The sequence below is a fragment of the Castor canadensis genome, chromosome 9 (genome assembly GCF_047511655.1).
Source record: "Castor canadensis chromosome 9, mCasCan1.hap1v2, whole genome shotgun sequence".
Lineage (NCBI taxonomy): Eukaryota > Metazoa > Chordata > Mammalia > Rodentia > Castoridae > Castor > Castor canadensis.
The window spans coordinates 149,101,596-149,122,375 of record NC_133394.1 but is presented as its reverse complement, the minus strand read 5'-3'; the positions used below and the strand labels follow the sequence as shown (position 1 = coordinate 149,122,375).

The 20,780-nt window shown below is 48.0% G+C and overlaps 1 protein-coding gene across 3 annotated transcripts in view; it reads right to left on the bottom strand.

Moving 5' to 3' along the window:
* The window catches only part of Slc2a9 (solute carrier family 2 member 9), a 169,004-nt gene that overhangs the window by 76,824 nt on the left and 71,400 nt on the right, over positions 1-20,780 (bottom strand). For all 3 annotated transcript variants that reach the window (XM_074042619.1, XM_074042620.1, XM_020178369.2), the window contains exon 7: positions 4,166-4,311. In XM_074042619.1, the coding sequence (XP_073898720.1) occupies positions 4,166-4,311 (146 nt within the window). The remainder of the gene's footprint in view (positions 1-4,165; positions 4,312-20,780) is intronic.

Genomic DNA, 20,780 nt, shown 5'->3' with positions numbered 1-20,780 from the left:
TTAAGCAGTCTCATAAAAGGTGTGGTCTGATTGATCATGTACTCAGGATTGGTCGGGAGGGCCTTGTCACAATAAGAAAGTCATTGCTGCCTGGGGGCAGAGGTGGGGGTGGAGGTAAATTGAACTCTCTCATAAGATGCTTATCCATTAGTCCTGTCTTCCTGGAACCCAAGGTGACTGTGGGAGAGAGGGAGAGACGGGCTTAGAAGAAAGGAGACAGGTGTAAAATGGAGGCAGAGATGCTATGCTTGAGTTTTCTCCTGCTTTTAGTTACCTTGGGGGCCCAAGTGTGGGGTCAGTGCTTCTTTTTAGAAGCACTAAAAAGCCATTTCTAAGAACCTGCTGTAACAGCACAGCTCATCTCCCCCTAACCTTCCTCAGTCTCATCTGCTTCTTCCCATCCTTGCCACCATTATTCTAACCCAACACCCTCAGTTCTTGGGGGGACCAGGGTAATCCTCCCAGTCTTGGCTGAGGTCCAAGAGTCTTCTTAAATGTGCTCAGCAATTTCTGTGAGGAAGACCACTGGATATTGTAACAATATTAATTCTTCCAGCCCATGATAAATGAGATATCTTTCCATTGATATGTTAAACAATTCTAAAATTCACGTGGCACAAAAGACCTTGAATAGCCAAAGCAATTCTGAGGGGAAAGGAGTTGGAGGTGTCACACTTTCTGACTTGAAATTCTATCACAAAGCTGCAATAATCAAAACAGTACAGTAATGATATCAAAATGTCACATATGCCAGTGAACAGAGCACAGCAGTGAACTCAGAAATAAGACCAAACACGTATAGTCAGTTAATTTGTAACAAGGCACAAAAAAGACACAATAGGAAAAGGATTTTCTCTTCGATAAATATAACTGGAAGAACCGGATCTCCACATCGAAAGAGGGAAATTGGACTCTTACATCATACATGAAAATCAACTTGAAATAAAAGACCACATGTAAGACTTGAAATCATAAAAGTCGTAGAAGGAAACATAGGGTCAGTGCTCTTGACATTGGCCTTGGATAGCACACCAAAAGCTCAGTTTACTGACGCCAAAACAAACAAATGGGATGACATCAGACTAAGCACTGGGCCATGGTGAAGGAAGTACTCAACAAAGTGAAATGGCGGCCTATGGATGGGGATGAAACATTTGCAAACCACATGCCTGATAATTCCCTCGGCCTCGGGTCTTTCTCCCTTCTCTGTTCTCTCTGGTTTCTCCAGCGATCAGCCTCCCCAGTCACCTGGTGACTACTGGCTCATTGTCTTCCTGTGATCTCCACAAGGCCAAGCCTATGCTGCCTACCCCTTTACGCCATCCATGGAAGCTGGCCTAACACCCATCACATAGTCAGAGCCCTCTACACACTTGAATGAGAGCATAAGCTTGACACACGATGTACAGGAGGGACAAGATGCAGAAGGAAATGGAAGGCACAGAGCAGGAGAGGCCCATGTACACTGTGTTCTTAGGACACACTGAACAGACAATTTGCCAGCCATGGTTTCCCAGAAGAAATCATGCTTGAGCAGAGCTTGGGGACTGGAATATGTCACTGTGCTTGCTACCAAGGAGGACATGGGCTCAGAGAGGAAGGGAACACAGCTCTTACTGTCTGTAGCATCATAAAGATGCGAGCTGTACCCGGTATTCTCAAAGCTGCAGCTTCAGTTTCCAACTCAGTGTTGCAAGAATGAATGATGAAGATGGAGGTTCAAGAAGGACCTGGGAACCCAAGTAGAAGAAGGGACCTGACGTTGACTTCCAAAAGAAGGGTTTGATAAGTGAGGAATTCGGCAATGATCCCTAAAGAGAAAAGCCTTGCCCTCAGCAAGACAGGTACTTACTTTTTTATCCCTGGAAGACTGCAGAACTATTTGTTGACTTTAATACCCTTTTTTTTTTTATGTTTAAACAACTGAGAGTGTAATTGTTTGGGTTTCATTGTCACCTACAGAATGTTCATTTTGGAATTTTAAAATATCTTTAAAAACAAAAAGCATCAGAGCTCTTTAATGTGTGTTCTCACTTTGGCTGGGGGACTAGTCCAACATGCTCACACTAATTAAAGAGACCATCAGGCATGTGACAACTGCAAGTGTAAAGTGGGAGTCGTTTCTGCTTTCGCAAAGGAACAAAACAAAAGCACAGCCATAATAACTCAATAAAGGGAAATCAGAAGCAGAAGTGTCTGAGGTGGCCTGGAATGGCTGAAATATTGAAAGTCATACACAATGTGTCACCGAAAGGTACATTTAAAAATGGTCAGAATTGTAACTTATGTGTGCTTTATCACAATAAAAATGATCAAGACATTCAAAATTAAAAACACTATGACACGTGTCAACCAGTTACATTGAGGCACCATGCTTGATCTCTGAGTGTGCAGAACCTTCCGTGGGGTGAGACAGGAGACAGCTTTCCAGTTAGTGAGGCTCTGACAGTGGCATAATTAGGGCCCACGGTGGAGTCAGCCCTTCTTTCCAAGTCTGCATTCCCAGAGAACCCAGCCATGTAAGATACCCGGCATGTGGGTTTAGAAGCTGAGACATGAGTTCCAGTCTCCGCTCCAGTAAGTTTTATCCTTGGGTCCTGCACCTCCCTCTCCTATCTGTTTCCAGACTATAGGAGGAGCTGCCCAGGAGCTGTTGGTGGTGGATACTATTCAAGCATCCAGAAGAGTCTAAGGCACACAGTGGTTACTCCACTATCACCAGTGGTTTCCTATCTTCCTCTGTGTCCCCAAGAGGAATCCTGAACCCTCTCCTTCCTTCATTCTCATCCATCATCAGGAAACAGTTCTGAGGACTCTGTTTCCTCCATGGTCTTTTTTTTTTTTTTTTTTGGAAATACTGGGGTTTGAACTCAGGGCTGCCCACTTGCTAGGCAGGTGCTGTACCATTTGAGCCTTTCCTCCAGCTCTTTTTTTTCTTTAGTTATTTGTCAGATAGGGTTTTGTGATTTTGCCTAAGGCCAGTCTTCCACTACAATCCTCCAACCTATGCCTCCCATGTAGCTGGGACCCTGACAGATGTGTGCCACTGTGCCTGGCTCATTTGTTGAGATGGGGTCTCACTGACTTTTTCCTCTGGGCTTGCTTCAATCCTCCTAGTTTCTGCCTACCAAGGAGCTGGGATTATAGGTGTGAATTATTGTACTCAGATTCCTCCCCAGTCTTAACCCACCTGCTGCTCTGATTCATATCCCTGGCCACTGCCTCTGGCCAGCCTTACCCTGCTGGTACCACATACACCAGCAGCCATGGCCTCCTATTGTGTTTCTCTCCTCCCTTTTACCCTTCCCACTCCAGTCTGTCCTCCCCCGCTCCCCACCTCCTCGAACCCCTTCTAACATGGATCCGACTGTATCATTCCAATGTCTGGTTTCACTTGAGCAACTTATTCTCCCAGATTAAAGTCTGCTGGGCTCAGAGAACAGGTGCCTCACTCCTCACTCCCCTAGGCCCCCAAGCCCTCCCTGTTCCAGTCAGAGGGTTCTGCCTTGTCTTTGGGGCTCAGTGTTCCCTTTTTCTAGGGCCTCTTCCCTTCCAACCCCCATCGTCACCTGCCTGATTCCTGCTCATCCTAGACTTCAGTTTGGAGGCCTCCTTGTCTGGGATGCCTCATTGATTCTACCCACCTCCTCCATCTGGATGAGCAATCCTCTTTGGCAAGGCCACACAGCAAGTGCATTGTTGAGCAATAGCAAGCCAAACCAGAAGATTGTGTAATTATTTATTTACGGAAAAAAAAAAAAACTCAAGAGTGAGGTATTTAGCTAACATCTTGCAAAGATGCTCAAATATATATTCAAGTTGTAGAACAGTGTGTATGTCATGATTCCTTGGGGAAAAAAATCACCATCTATATATGTTTGTTTGGTTTTAAAAGCAGAGGACAAAGCCTAAAGGAATACAAATTGAGCTGTTAATGTCATTGAGTAGGCAGATTTGAACACTCTGTAAAGCTTGGATATGTTATATATTCTTTACATCCTAAACACATGAAAGGAACTTACAACTCTCGTTCACTAAAAATAAAAGACTTGAACCCTCATGAAACACAATACATAGGGACAGCTTTGGAGGAAGGTGCTCCTCCAAGGTGGTGACAGTGACAGTGAAAGGACAGCAAGCAAGATGGCCAGGAGGCCACACTTACCTTTCCCAGCAGCTCAGGCAGGCCCAGAAGCTGCCCAGAAAACACACCAATGCAGATGAAGATGGCAGTCACCTGGCCCATAGAGCCCCGGATCTCCTTGGGTGAGATCTCGTTGAGGTACATGGGGAGCACACTGAGGGCGATGCCTGAGGAGGAAGCATGCAGCAGTGAGAGAGCGATCTTCCCTGAGCTCCCCCCACCTCCATTGGCTCTGCTCTGCTCTGCTCTGCTCTTGACAATAAATGGAGTAGGACTGCAGTACTGTACCTAGCATGCTGCACAAATTCTTAGGGCTTCACATAGGCCTTATCACTTAACCATAAAGTGTGGCTGGAGGGACATTTCTTGGAAGAGGATACAGCTAATGGAAGTGGCAATGGTGGTGGTGATGATATGGTGGTTATGATGGTGGTGGCAATAATGGTAAGAGTGGGAGTGGTGATGGTGGTGGTAGTGGTCATAATGATGGAAGTGGTGAGATCATGATGGTGGTGGAGGTGGTGGTGGTGGCAGTGACGGTGGTGATGGTGATCATGGTGGTGGTGGTGGTGATGGTGGTTATGATGATTGGGAGGTGATGGCAGTGGTGGTGGTGGTGGTAGTGGTGGTGATGATAACCAACACACATTGCGCTTAGCAATGAGCATGGGTCCTACTCATCTCTTTACATATATTAATGTATTTCTTTTTCATAATACCCTTCAGAAGTAAATGTACTATTACCATCTCCATCTAAGTATGAGGAAACAGAGGCTCAGAGAGGTTGAATAATTTGTCTAAACCACCAAGATGTTCAAAGACACCCAAAGAGGTTATTTTTCACAATACAGCCCCAGTAGGTCCCTGATCCTAGAGCTTTTCCCACCAGCTAACATGGCCTCTTTACATAAGCTATGGGACTCGGTTATGGCAGATACAGTTAGACTCATTTTATAGAATGGGTCATCCCTATATGACGTATTACCTGTGAGCTCAATTTACAGGTTTAGAGCCTTAAGAAAGAGTTATGTAAAGTTTTACAAAATACTGTGCATAATTCTTAATAAAAAGTAGTATAAGCTTTGCCAGTTTCAAGAAGTCTGTGTCCCCTTGTACCTGGCAGGGTTATTCTGATGGCCATTGTGGGGCTGTATGTAGCAGCCATGCTCCCTCCCAGGCAGATCCCTGGCTTGATCAGAGCATACACCATTCACATGGGAGCCACACGGCCTCCTGGGTGGAGATCATGGTGCTTACAAAGCTGTGGGATCTGGGTGGGGCTGGTAGCTTCTCTCAGCCTCTGTTTCTCTATCCATGAGATGGGGATGAACTTGAACCCAATTTCATGGGATTTCTGTGGGAGTCATGATATGCCTAGTACCTCCTCACTTCACTACAAAATGCTGTCTAAATTGGGATTATTAACACTTATTGAGGTGGATAAGAGGGATCCAACACTCTCTAAGTGTATTTGGCTAGAGGTTAATCTCTATAAGGACTGTTCAATGTTCATTCTATTATAGGTCTTTATTGTAAGCACCCCCTAATGCTAAGCTGTTAGGAGCAGGTCATTGGGCCCTTGAATGACAGCTGGAAGACACTCCCCTCTGCCTGGCTTCCCTGAGCAAGAAGCCATCAGCCATCAGCCCCTTCCTTAGAAGGCAATGGGCCGGCAGCCCTCTGGCTGTATTGAACACTCCACTGTCACTCCGAGGAAACTCTACTCCGCTGCAATGACCACTGCAGGACTGCTGCTGAAGCTACAACTTCTGCTTCAGGAGGCCTTGCTCTAATCACAGCAGCTCCAGGCAGCTGGCTTTTCTGGCATTAGAAACTACTCCAGGCAAGACAAGGCTCAGTGACTAGAGATGACCCTGCTCACTCTGCAGCTCTTCTCACTCAGGAAGGGAGAAGGGGAACTTCTCAGTAACTCAGCAAAAAGCCATGACTGGTGCAATGCCAGGCTTGTGATTGGCTAATAAATGAGGCTTATGACCGGTGCACACGTAAGGCTTGTGACTGAGAGAAATACAAGCCATGCATACGCACGGCTGCGATTGGTGGAAGTACAACCTGAGCACAATGGTGCCCCTCCCCTTTTCTAGCGATATAAGCAGGCTGTTTCTCAGTGTTTTCAGGTTAGTCCTGGAGGCTTCTCTCTGGTGCACTTCCCAACACTTTGCTAAGCCTCAGGCCCCAGCGGACGCTTCTTCCGAAGGGTCAACTCTTCGCAATTTTTATCCTGGGTAGAATAGGTTCAACTGGTAACATCCTCTTATCCTGCTATCTATCATCCATCCTGGGACTCCCTCTCTCCTGAACAAACCAGCCTGGTTGGTTGGTCATTCTGGCCCTCCATGCTGTCCCAAGCATCTCTGTGCCTGAACAGCCGCTCCTGACCTCTGACTCTATCCCCTGCCACCCTTCCTTCCTGCCTTGGGGTTCACTGGTACTTCATATTCATTGTCCTGGTGACTAGTTTTTGCTATTCTGTTTGTCTGGAACCCTCTGTCCTCAGAGATCCCAAGCTGACTCCCTCCCATTCTTCCCGTCTCAGCTCAGTGTCACCTCTTGTACTGTGGGGTTGGAATTGTATCCCCAAAATCTATGTTGAAGTCCTAACTTCCGTGACTTGTGGATATGACCTTATTTGGAAATGGGGTCTTTGTAGTTATAATCAGTTCGGTGAGGTGATACTTGATTGGGATGTGTGGAGGAAAGCCCCCTTAAGGAGGCATGGCACAAAGAAAACACCAAGAACCAGGCAAAATGAGAAAGGAAGGGTCAGCCCTGGATGTCGATAAGCAATTACATCCTAGACTGCTGACATTAACAGCATGGCTTGTCTTGCAGATCCACAGACCCTGGGGCTCACAGAAAAAACAGACCCAGGCTGACCATCCAAGGCTAACCTTCCCCCCTACTTGTGGAAGGAGCAGATGACATGTAACCCAGCCTATGAGAGTTAATGACACATAACGCAGTTTTCCAAGACTAACCACTCCCATCTCTGCAGATCCCAATAAAAGCTTGAGGTCTTGGGGACCTCCAGCTTAGTGCTCCCTCTTGAGCCTGCCTGCCCTCCCACCAGAGGGTGCACTTTTGCTTTGCTTTGCATAAATAAACCTGTCCCAACCCTCAGGATGGCAACACAGCAACACTCCCTCGTGCTCAATGCCTGCTACTTAGCTCAGCAGCCTCTTAAACTGCCGTTTCTCCTACTTGCTTGTCTTGGTAAATTCTTTGACCAACCCATGGCACCAAAATCCACAACAGAGTGGACCCAAATCCAATGCCTGGCATTCTTATCAAAAGACCACATGAAGGAAGACATGGAGAGTCAGAAGGAGGAAGGCCATGTAAAGATGGAGAGAGAGCAACAAAACAGGGAACACTGAGGATGGACAGCAACATCGAGGACAGACAGACAGCTGGGGTAGAAATCAGGAGCTTGGTCTCCATCAGAGCCTCAGGAAGGGCCAACTCTTGATCTGGACTTCTAGCCTCTAGAACTGTGGAAGTGCACACTTCTTGTGGTTTTCAACCACTCTGTTGGCAGCCCTTTGCAAAAGCAGTCACAGAAAACCAACACATCTCCTCATTGTGGTCTTTCCTGACCAGTGGGTATAAATCAGCCCCTGTCCTTCACTCCATATCTCCATCCTGACTTGTGTTCCTCACAGCACTTAGAGCTATTTGGAAGTACAGTTGTCCCTGTTTATCCATGGGGACATGCTCCAAGACACCCAGTGAATGCTTGAAGCCGTGGATAGTTTCAAATCTTATGCAGCCTACGTTTAATGCTACACATGCATGTCTATGGTAAAGCTTAATGGATAAATTAGGCACAGTAAGAGATTAACAGGCCAGGCATGGTGGCTTACACCTTTAATCCAGGCTAGAAGACAGACAGAGCTAGGAGGATGGCAGCTTGAGGTTTGCCCCAGGCAAAAAGCATTAGACCTTATCTGAAAAAATAAGTAAAGCAAAAAGGACTAGGGTATAGCTCAAACAGTAGGGCACCTGCCTAGCAAGCTTAAGGCCCTGAGTTCCAGTCCCAGTACCACAAAAAAGAGATTAATGACAATATATTATAATAAAATTTACTTAAAACTTATGAATTATTTCGGGACCTTTCTATGTAATATTTCTGATGACTGAAACTATGGACCTCCTAATGCAGCAGACACGATTTGTGCGTGCCAGGGCTCCTAATGCAGCAGTGTGAACTTGAACTCCAGGAGCCCAGGCAGTCCTGGGAAGGCCATGGCAGGAACATGTCCAATTCAGTCTCCCACCAGCACAAATTCTGTACTTCTATTTCGAATTTTACAATTCACATGCATTTTGCCCCCAATGCCAGTTTGTATTATATTTAAGTGTGAAAGATAACGTGTTTACTTTCTCTAAACTTTCTAGAAAAAGTTCATTCTAGGAGGGTCTGCTGTGTGTCTATCTGGTTCTAAATTCTCCAGGAGAACCTGGTCTGTCAGCCAGTCTTAGAGTCTTCCACCTTCTAGAATCCTCCAGGATTACCACTTGGCTCTAAATTCTTTATTATGAGCACACAGACAATCTAGCTCATGACCAGCAGTTCTCCTTTCTTTCTGACCAATTGCATCGCCTTAAATGCCCTCGCGTTCCCCTTGCTCCCCTCCCTGCTCTGAGAGGGTTTCTTGAAAATAACACAAAGTCCTTGAGTCTTGGCAGGCTCCAATAGGCAGTGTTCTTCTCTCTTTTTTCCTTTTCTTTCTATAATTCCCTCCTATTTTTCCTTTTCTTCCAGCTTCTTTTTAAATAGTTCTAGGAAAATAGTCCAAAAGACATTTGTTTTGAACCTATGGTGTGTAAAAGTGGCATTCATCTTTGAATGTATCTTATTTTTAGTTAAGGAAATTCAGGGAGCACTTGGTATGTGTGACAGTATCACCTTCCTTAAGTTAGCAAGACAAGTCAAAAAAGCAATGGAAAAGGGGCTGAGTGGATGAATAGAAAACTTTCAGAGAGTGCATCTCAGTGGCCTTGTTATGAAGGGCGTTCTAAGGTCACTGATCTCCTAAGCCTTTCTCCAGGGCAGGCGAGGGGGTCTGTATTTATGCCCGAGCAGGTCCCGGATCTGCCCCTATGAACTGAGAATTGAACTAGTAGCCAAGGCAATCACGACACGAATGCCCCACCCTGCCTGGGGTGGGTGCAGGCAAGGGAGGCTTCTAGGGCTGGGCTAAGTAGCACACAGAGGAGATCACTTCACTCTCACATCACCAGCCAGGGGTGCCTTGCTGTTAGGTCTCAGGTGAGGAGGAGGCTCAGATGGGGAGGAGGCTGCTTGTGCATCCACACGCATTGGGCTTGCTTTGGCCAAAGGGACTTAGCAAATGTGCTTTCAGAGAGCTTGTATGTCGGGACTTTCTCCTCCTGCTGTAGTTTGGGCTCTTTGGATCTCCATGTGAAGAAGCCTGGGCTACCCTGGCAGTGGAGATGAGCCGGCCCTGTTGGACGCCCCTGTGAGCAACCCACCTGCCAACACTAAGCACATGAATGAGACCCCCCTGAGGCATCAGCCACTGCACAATTGTACCGATGGCAGACATGAGACAGCCCAGTGGAGCTCAGCAAAGAGATTTCCCAGCAGCCATGCACTGAAAGCTTAGCTTGACCTGACTCCATTAAGTTTTGTTTGGTTGTATGTAGCAGAGCTTCATGAACACAGGAAAGCTAAAGAAATTAGCCCAGGTAAGTGACAGAGCCCAGATGGTCTGAATCGCCAGTCCTCACTCTGAAGCACTTTTCTATTCCACCTTTCTGAGCCTCAGTGTCTTGTGTGGAAAACGAGAAAGATCAGAGATGAACTCTGGGAACACAGTTGGTGAGTTGGAAACACTACGTGAAGGGCAGCCATGACTTTTCATGGTAAACATTCTTTCCTTAGCCATTGTCTCCTTTCTAGTCAAATGCATGACTAAGAGGAGTGATTTCACCCCAATTCTGGATTATTATAAAGTCCTGAATTGTCCCCCTGGGGACAGTGAGGGAAGGAAGACAATCTTCCCCTTGGTCTTGCTTCCAGCTCCTGGCGCCTCTGCTCCTGTCCCCTGAGGCATACTTTTGTCCGTCACTCCCCTTGCAAACCTGCTACCTTCAGCTCCAAGAATTCTTTTTTTTTTTCATTTTTCTTTTATTATTCATATGTGCATACAAGGCTTGGTTCATTTCTCCCCCCTGCCCCCACCCCCTCCCTTACCACCCACTCTGCCCCCTCCCTCTCCCCCCTACCCCCTCAATACCCAGCAGAAACTATTTTGCCCTCATTTCTAATTTTGTTGTAGAGAGAGTATAAGCAATAATAGGCAGGAACAAGGGTTTTTGCTGGTTGAGATAAGGATAGCTATACAGGGCATTGACTCACATTGATTTCCTGTGCGTGTGTGTTAACTTTTAGGTTAATTCTTTTTGATCTCACCTTTTCTCTAGTTCCTGTTCCCCTTTTCCTATTGGCCTCAGTTGCTTTTAAGGTATCTGCTTTAGTTTCTCTGCGTTAAGGGCAACAAATGCTAGCTAATTTTTTAGGTGTCTCACCTATCCTCACCCCTCCCTTGTGTGCTAAAGCTTTTATCATGTGCTCAAAGTCCAATCCCCTTGTTGTGTTTACCCTTGATCTAATGTCCACATATGAGGGAGAACATACGATTTTTGGTCTTTTGGGCCAGGCTAACCTCACTCAGAATGATGTTCTCCAATTCCATCCATTTACCAGCGAATGATAACATTTCGCTCTTCTTCATGGCTGCATCTCCAAGAATTCTTTGCGGAAGGGAATTGTGCCTCCACTAGCTCACACCAGTGTCCAGGTATCCAGTGGTGTGCACAGCTGCGTATTTTATGTGTAGTTTCATCTCAGCCTTAGTACAGTCCTTCAAGGTGAAAGGAATAGGAGGTCTCAGCGGGCCCCAACCCCCTTGTTGGAGAAACCAGTACCAAACACCCCATGTAGATAAGATAAGCAATGCGGCAGGGCTCAGTTAGGGCATATAGAATGTGGGGAATGTGAGCGGGGGGTACATGCAAGATGTGAAGTACGTGCAAGATGTGAGGTACGCGCAAGATGTGCTCTGCCTGCTTGCCCAATGTTGATAACGAAAATATGCATGCCACCGCGGTCTATATAAGATTTCCCCTAAAGAGGCTCAGGGTCGTGTTTTCCTAACCGGTCCTGCATGTCCGTGTGGGAGCTCGACCCTGGCTAGCCAGCCCAATAAACTCTGCTTTGTTGATTGCATTCACGCCTGGCTCTCTGTCTCTCGGGGGAATAGGATTCCGGGTCCTAACATTTGGAGGTCCCACCGAGATTTCATTTTCTCGAGAGACAGAACCTGCCTGCGAGAAAGCAGGGGTGATCCCAAGTCCTAGGCATTGGGAGGGGATCCCAGACCCTCATTTGGAGGAACTTGAGTGTTCCATTTGGGCCGCGGCGGGGATTCGGCCAATCCCCAGGGAGATTCATTCTGGGAATCTCGCAAGGAGGACCACAGGGTCCTATTGGGAGAGGCTTTCCTCTCATTTGGGCTCGAGCATTTTAGGAACCCTGGCGCCAGGTAAAGAACTAATTGAGCTAGTCGACCGACCACCCATCAAGTGGACGCCTTTCGGCCTGATATCCCAGTTGGACGGTGAGGAGGTTGAATGGGGTGCGCACCAGTGTGAGAGAAGGACCGGTCCGAGCGAGTGCTGGAGAGTGTTGTGTGTGTGTGGAATTATTGTTGCCTTTACCCTTTTTGTTCTATCTCTCTTGGTGTTTGAGTCTCCTTCCACAATGGGACAGGGACAAACAACCCCAAAGTCTCTGATCCTTTCTCACTTTTCAGAAGTGAAAGAAAGGGCCTTAAATGCGGGTCTGGTCATCAAGAAAGGTAAGTTCGACACCTTTTGTTCTGCAGAGTGGCCCACCTTTGGAGTCGGGTGGCCCATTCAAGGTTCCCTCTCCCTAGACCTGATCACTAAGGTTAAAGCAGTCATTTTTCAGCCAGACAATCGAGGCCATCCAGACCAAGTTCCTTACATTTTGGTTTGGGAGGATCTGGTGAGGAACCCTCCCCCTTGGTTAACAGTTTTTCTGACCCACCCCTCCAGTTCGGCCCCCGGGGCTAAAACCCCAGTCACGCCCGCCTTGGTCATAAAGGAGGAGGAAAAACTTCCTCTTCCCACCTTGACCGGTCCTCAAATTAGGGCATCTCCTTCACCATCTCCGGTCTTACCAGAGAGTTCCCCCCTTTACCCATCTCTCGCAGGGGCAGAGGAAGATCGGCCGCCTCCATACGTGACTCCCCCTGGCCAAGCCAGTGCCCCGGAGGAGGAAATTTCCTCATCCTCCTCAACAGGACTGGCAGCAGAAGGAGGAATGGGTCAAAGACTTCGCCCCCGAGGGATCCGGGAAAGGGAGGGGGAAGACGGGCCCCCCTCATCAACACAGGGGGAGGAAACTGTCCCTACACTTCCAGTCCGGATGGTGGGCCAAGGGGGACCGGGAGGAGGGCAACAGTTTCAGTACTGGCCCTTCTCCTCCAGTGATCTATATAACTGGAGGACGCAGAACCCGCCCTTTTCTGAAGACCCCAAGTGTCTCATAGATCTCTTGGAGTCCATCATGCATACACACCGTCCCACTTGGGATGACTGTCATCAGCTGCTCAATACTCTTTTTACGACGGAGGAACGAGAGCGCATCCCCAACGAAGCGAGGAAGAACGTCTTGGGGGATAATGGGAGACCCACAACTCTCCAACCGGCCATAGACGAGGCTTTTCCCCTACGCCACCCTGATTGGGATTTCGGGACCGCAGAAGGTAGGGAGCGTCTTCGGATCTACCGCCAGACTCTTATGGCCGGTCTCCGAGCGGCCGCCAGAAGGCCCACCAATTTTGCAAAAGTGAAAGCAGTCGTTCAAAGGGAAAACGAAAGCCCAGCCGGTTTCTTAGAGCGCCTCTATGAGGCATACCGTCAGTACACCCCTATTGACCCTGAGGCGGACCTCCACCGGTCTGCTGTGGTACTCTCATTCATTAATCAGGCAGCTCCAGACATTAGGAGAAAACTCAATAAACAGGAAAACTTAGGGGAGATGACTATAAGAGAAATGCTGCAGGTAGCGGAAAAGGTCTTTACCGCTAGGAAAACTCCAAAAAAAAGGGAAAAAAGACAGAGAAAGGAAGACAGAAAGGCCCAGGAGAAATTGAGAAAGGAGGACCGGGAGTTCCAGGCTAAGGAAAACCGAAAGCAACAGAGAAAAATGGCTCGTATTTTCCTAGCGGGTGTCCGGGACCAACCCAGGGGAGGGGGCCACGCCAGGACCCCGGATAAGGAACACTGTTTTTACTGTAAGGAAACGGGGCATTGGAAGAGAGAATGTCCTAAGTTAAAGGGAAAAAGAGGGTTTGGAAGGAGACCGGGGGAAATCAGGGAAAGGGAACGAGCAGTAGAGCAGGCCAGAGTCCTCCTAGCCGGAGAAGAGGACTGAAGGAGACGGGGCTCAGACCCCCTCCCCGAGTCCTGGGTAACAATGCATGTGGAGGGGAAGCCAATGGGGTTCATGGTGGATACCGGCGCCCAATATTCGGTTTTAAACAAGGCACATGGACCTTTGAACAAGGCACGAACAAGTGTTGTTCAGGGGGCCACCGGTACGCAGTTATGTACATGGACTACCAAAAGAAAGGTGAACTTAGGAAAACACCAGGTCACACACTCCTTCTTGGTCGTCCCTGAGAGCCCCGCTCCCCTGCTCGGACGGGACCTACTCACCAAAATAGGGGCCCATATCCATTTTGAACCAGATGGAATAATTGTGACTGATCGAAAAGGGAGCCCGATTCATGTCTTGTCCCTATCATTGGCTGACGAGCATCGTCTGTTTGAGAGTCAACAGGAACCAGGAGGGGACATGACTCATTGGGTAAAAAGATTTCCCACGGCCTGGGCAGAGACTGCGGGAACCGGCCTCGCCAAACACCTCCCGCCTGTAGTTATACAATTGAAGGCTTCTGCTCTCCCCATTCGGGTGAAACAGTATCCTATGCCTGAGGAGGCCCAAAGAGGCATAGCCCCTCATATTCACAGGCTAATAAAGGAAGGAATACTGCGGCCTTGTCAGTCTGCCTGGAATACTCCTCTGCTCCCCGTCCGAAAGCCGGGAAGCGGAGACTATAGGCCTGTGCAAGACCTACAAAAGGTAAACGAGCGGACGGAGGACATTCATCCCACCGTTCCGAATCCCTATGCCTTGCTCAGCCACCTACCCCCCTCGCAAGTATGGTATACAACCCTTGATTTGAAAGATGCTTTCTTCAGCATTCCATTGTCAGAAATTAGTCAGCCGCTATTTGCTTTCGAATGGCAAAAAGATGGGGGCCAATCCGGACAGCTCACTTGGACCAGACTGCCGCAAGGATTTAAAAACTCTCCCACCCTGTTTAATGAGGCCCTGAGCCAGGACCTGAAACCTTTTCGTCGGAGCCACCCACGAGTCACTCTATTACAGTATGTTGATGACTTACTGTTAGCGGCAGAAACCCGAGAGGAGTGCATCAAGGCTACTGAACACCTGCTAACGGAATTAGGTGAGCTGGGGTATCGGGCAAGTGCCAAGAAAACTCACATCTGTAAAAGGTCAGTGACATATTTGGGTTATCGGATTGCAGATGGGGCAAGATGGCTGACTGATGCCATAAAACAGACTATTCTGGCTATCCCATCCCCGACATCCACTAGGGGGGTGAGAGAATTCCTGGGTTCCGCGGGGTTCTGTAGACTCTGGGTTCCAGGATTTGCGAAAATAGCCAGACCCCTATATGAGGCCACCAAAGAAGCTCCAGATTGGAGTTGGGGAGAGAGAGAACAACAGGCCTTTGATCAGCTAAAAGACGCTCTTTTGCAGGCCCCTGCCTTAGCCTTGCCAGATCCTACAAGACCATTCACTCTGTTTATAGATGAAAAAAAGGGGGTAGCCAAAGGAGTCTTGACCCAACAGCTAGGTCCCTGGAAGAGACCAGTGACATACTTTTCCAAGAAATTAGACACAGTAGCGGCAGGATGGCCCCCCTGCCTCCGCATCATAGCGGCCATTGCCGTGCTGGTGAGAGAAGCCGATAAACTAACCTTTGGACAGGCCCTCTGGGTAACGGCCCCTCACCCGGTGGAGGGAATCCTTAAACAACCCCCTGGGAAATGGATGACAAATGCCAGGCTCACCCACTACCAGGGGCTCTTGTTGGATTCCCCTCGGATCACATTCACAGATCCCGTAATCCTAAACCCTGCCACCTTGTTGCCTAACCCGGAACTGCAGACACCTGTCCATAACTGCAAAGAATTCCTCTCCGAAGTTACACAGGTACGGGCTGACCTAAAGGACACCCCTCTGTCCGGCTGCAAATTAAACTGGTACACGGATGGAAGCAGTTTTTTCCAAGATGGAGCCCGAAGGGCAGGGGCAGCTGTAGTCGACCAAGAAGGAAATACGGTATGGAGCAGCGCCCTCCCACCCGGAACATCAGCCCAAAAAGCGAAATTAATTGCCTTGGCAGAGGCCCTGGAGAGGGCAAAAGGAAAGCGAGTCAATATCTACACCGATAGCCGCTATGCTTTCGGTACCATCCATGTCCACGGGGCCATCTATCGCGAAAGAGGATTCCGCACAGCAGAAGAAAAACATCTAAAGAACCTAGCCGAAGTCCAGCGTCTATTAATGGCAGTAAAAAAAACCAAAGGCAGTGGCAGTGATGTATGTCCCAGGCCACCAGTCTGCCAAGACGCCGGAAGCTGTCGGTAACAACAGAGCAGATCAAGAAGCAAAGAGAGTAGCAATGGTGAGTCCTCCCATGGAGACAGGGCAACCTTCCACGGTTGCGGTGATAGACGTGCCAGTCCCAGAGCTCCCTCCGCTACCCCCCCCACCAGAATACTCCACAGAGGATTTCACCTGGATGAGAGCCCACTCCCCCTTTAGAAAAGGAAAAGACGGATGAAAAAGCGACTTGAAAGGCAAGTTAATTCTGCCTGAAAAACTCAGACGATTCCTGTTGGCTAACTTACATAAGTCCACCCATTTGGGGCGGAGAAAATTACTAGACTTGTTGACATCTGCGCAGCTCCGATTTCCGAACCAGACCATAGCAGTCCGCCAAATTGTGAAAGATTGTGCCAGCTACACAATCATAAAACCAGGACGAAGGGAGGGGCACCATACAGGTACTCGGGAACGGGGGAGGGCTCCGAAAAGAAGTTGAGAAGTGGATTTTACTGAGGTAAAACCGGGAAAGTTTGGGTACAAATATTTGCTGGTATTCATAGATACCTTTTCAGGCTGGGTGGAGGCTTTTCCTACAAAGAAGGAGACGAGTCAGGTAGTGACAAAGGCTTTGCTAGAGGAAATCATACCCAGATATGGGGTGCCCGAGGCAATTGGGTCAAATAACGGTCCGGCTTTTGTTAGTAAAGTCCTGCAGGGACTAGCCCAGACTATGGGGGCCAATTGAAAGCTACATTGTAAATATAACCCCCAGAGCTCAGGGCAAGTAGAAAGGATAAATAGGACACTAAAGGAGACTTTAGCCAAATTGGCCCTGGAGACTGGCGGTGATTGGGTGACGCTCCTTCCCTTGGCCATCTTCCGAGTCCGGAACTCCCCCTATGTCCATGGGCTAACTCCCTTTGAGATCCTGTATGGGGCTCCACCCCCCATCATTCAGAGGACCTTAAGCCCAGAACTAGGTGATCTGGCCCCAAATTACCTGACCATGTTGCAGGCTTTAGCTAAAGTGCAACAACGGATTTGGCCCTTAATTCAAGCATACCACGCTGTTAAGAGGGACCCGGCTCCGGAACATGGCATAGTCCCGGGTGACATGGTATGGACTAAAAGGCATCAGTCCAAAACCCTAGAGCCTAGATGAAAAGGACCTTATGTTGTACTGTTTACTACCCCTACCGCCCTCAAGGTCGACGGGATTGCAGCATGGGTACACCATTCCCATGTAAGACGGGCTCACCCTCCGGAGAAAAAACAGAAAAATTGGTCCACACAAAAGCATCCAACAAACCCACTCAAGCTCCGGCTGATACGGGATGCTCCGAAAAACGAAAACACTCCAGATGCTCCGCAGCCCTCCTAGAATGGGATTATCACCTGGGTCCACTACACCCACATCAGACCGGCAGATCCGGTAGCTATGAAGAAAGGCTTCCTGCCAACAGGAAGGGTGTCCCACCACAAGGAAAATTTTTTCAAACTCAAACTTCATACTGGACCTCGGTAACTTTATTCCTTTTTCTAACCCTGTCCACCACTTGCTGGGGGCATACAAATCCACATCAACCTTTTAACCTGACCTGGATGATTGTAGATGTATCCACAGGAGACATTCTTAACCAGACCTCCAAGGTGACCCCTCCCAGCACCTGGTTCCCAAAATTATACTTTGACTTAAGGGCCTTATTCACTGGCAGGGGACAATGGGATTTACGCCAAAATTACTTCTATGTCTGCCCCGCTCCCCAACCCAACCACAGAAAAAAATGTAAAAAAATCGCAGACTATTATTATAAGTCATGGGGTTGTGAGAGCTCAGGGGATATATGGTGGCCACCCCCCAAACAGGGGGACCTTATTCAATTAAGTAAAGTCTCTCAATCTGGCATTACATACCACCAACCTAGACCTATAAATAAGGGATGCCCAACTCCCCCCAATTGTAATCCCATTATGATAAATTTCACTGACTTAGAAAAAAAGGCAACGAATTGGGAATTGGGTAAATCCTGGGGAGTCAGACTCTACAAAACAAATCATCCAGGAGCCCTTTTTACTTTGCGGCGTGTACAACAACCAGTCTCTACTCTAACAATAGGCCCTAATAAGGTACTTAGGCCACCCTATGTAAAGCCACCTCCCCGACCTTCCACAGCTCATCACCTTCCCTCAACCATAGCCCGGGCTAATGTTACAACTCCAAGACCATCAGAAACCAGCCCTCCCCTGGTGAGGCCCAGTCTCATGACCAGATCTAAAGACCCCCTCTGGGAGCTAGTGGGTGCTGCCTTCCTGACGTTAAACCACACCAACCCTAACATGACTAACTCCTGTTGGTTATGTTATGATGTGAGGCCCCCATTCTATGAGGCAATAGGGCTAAACACCACTCACAATACCTCATCTGAGGAAAACCCCACTCAGTGTTCCTGGGGAGACCGTAAGAGAGGTCTGACCATACAGCAGGTAAGCGGCCAAGAAACCTGCTTAGAAAAAGTGCCAAAAAACAAACGGGACTTATGTACTGTTATTAACGCCATTTCTACCTGGGAAAATGCTATTAAATGGGTAATTCCAAAGGACAATGGGTGGTGGCTATGCTCGCGGTCTGGACTCACCCCGTGCCTATCAACTAAGGTGTTTAACAGCTCTAAAGAATTCTGTGTTATAGTGACTGTGCTGCCCCGCATCCTCTATCATTCGGAAGAGAGTCTATATTCATACTAAAATACAAAAATGGTTAAAAAAAAAAAAAGAAAAAACCTATTTCCACAGTAACTATTGCTACCCTACTCAGCCTAGGGTTAGCGGGAGCAGGAACCGGCATAGCTTCTTTGGCCACCCAGCAGAAAGGGATGTCTTCGCTGCGTACAGCCATAGACAAAGATATAAAAAAAATAAAAACCTCCATTAGCCACCTAAAAAAATCCCTCACTTCCCTGTCTGAGGTAGTACTTCAAAACTGACGAGGTCTAGACTTGTTGTTCCTCCAAAAGGGGGGACTATGTGTTGCTCTAGGGGAAAAATGTTGTTTTTACGCTGACCATACCGGAGTTGTTCGTGACTCCATGTCTAAACTTCGAAAGAGCCTAAAACAAAAAAAACGAAAAAAAGAGGCCGGAAAAAGCTGGTTCGAGTCTTGGTTTAACCAGTCCCCATGGTTGGCTACCCTTTTATCTGCATTGGCAGGGCCAATAATAATCATCCTATTACTTGTTACCATAGGACCCTGGATTCTAAACCGACTTATGACTTTTGTCAAAAGTCGAATTAATACTATCCAACTTCTGGTCCTCCGCCAACAATATCAGGCTCTTCATCCCCTTAAAAATGATTCCTCAATTTAGGCCGTAAGAAAAGGGGGGAATGAAAGGAATAGGAGGTCTCAGCGGGCCCCAACCCCCTTGTTGGAGAAACCAGTACCAAACACCCCATGTAGATAAGATAAGCAATGCGGCAGGGCTCAGTTAGGGCATATAGAATGTGGGGAATGTGAGCGGGGGGTACATGCAAGATGTGAAGTACGTGCAAGATGTGAGGTACGCGCAAGATGTGCTCTGCCTGCTTGCCCAATGTTGATAACAAAAATATACATGCCACCGTGGTCTATATAAGATTTCCCCTAAAGAGGCTCAGGGTCGTGTTTTCCTAACCGGTCCTGCATGTCCGTGTGGGAGCTCGACCCTGGCTAGCCAGCCCAATAAACTCTGCTTTGTTGATTGCATTCACGCCTGGCTCTCAGTCTCTCGGGGGAATAGGATTCCGGGTCCTAACAAAGGTAGGTATTATTGTCTCAATGATACAGTGGGGGAACAAGTTCAGAGATAGTAGCTTTCTAGAAGTCAGAGATTGGCAAGAAGAAGAACTGGGGTCCAAATAGAAGGATTTCAAGTCCTAATGAGCCAAAGTAGGGAGGGCCCTGATTCCTCAGTCTAGGTTTCCTGCCTAACAAAAGTTATTTCCAGGGTTGGGCATGGTGGTTACAACCTGTAATTCCAGCTACTTGAGTTGGGGGGAAATAGGAGTATCATGGTTTGAAGCTGGACTGGAGAAAAAGTTAGTGAGACCCTAATCTCAAAAAACAATCTGGGCTTCGTGCAACACATGCCTGTAATCCTGGATACTTGGGAAGCAGAGGTAGGAAGATTGCAGCCCAAGGCTGCCCTGGGCAAAAGCATGGGACCCTATGTGAAAAATGAGCTAAAAGCAAAAGAGCCAGGGGCGTGGCTCAAGTGGCAGAGCACCTACCTAGCAACCACAAAGCCCTGAGTTCAAACTGCAGCACTGCCAAAAAAAAAAAAAGCTGTTTCCATCAACGACTGGATTCAGGAGCTGCTGACTTGTTCCTCAAGCTTTCTCATGCCTCTCCATGTAAAATAGGTCTGACCTTGATTGGTGTGTGACCTTCCAGTGTGGCAAGTCAACAACTGGACCATTTTCATGAGCCAAGCACAGAGGACCCAATGCACATGAGCAGAATGCCCTGTTAAGTGAGAGCAAAGAACTGACAAGATGCGTGCAGAAATCCTGGGGTCACATGCAACAGCTGACTGCACCCGTGCAAGCCCACCCTGCATATGGGTAAGCGTTGCTCTCCTGTCCTCAGAGATGAATCCAGAAACCTTATCCTGTGTGCTGTCTGCATTATACCTGAACATAATCGTCAGTAATCCCTTGTTTGGACGGTATTGCTTGTCTCTCCATGAGCAAAGGAGCTCAAGGCTGAGGACTGGGGGTGTGGCTCAAGTGGTGGAGCATTTGTCTAACAAGCACAGGAGGCCCTGAGTTCAATTCCCAGTACCTCAAAAAAAAAAAAAAAAGAAAGAAAGAAAGAAA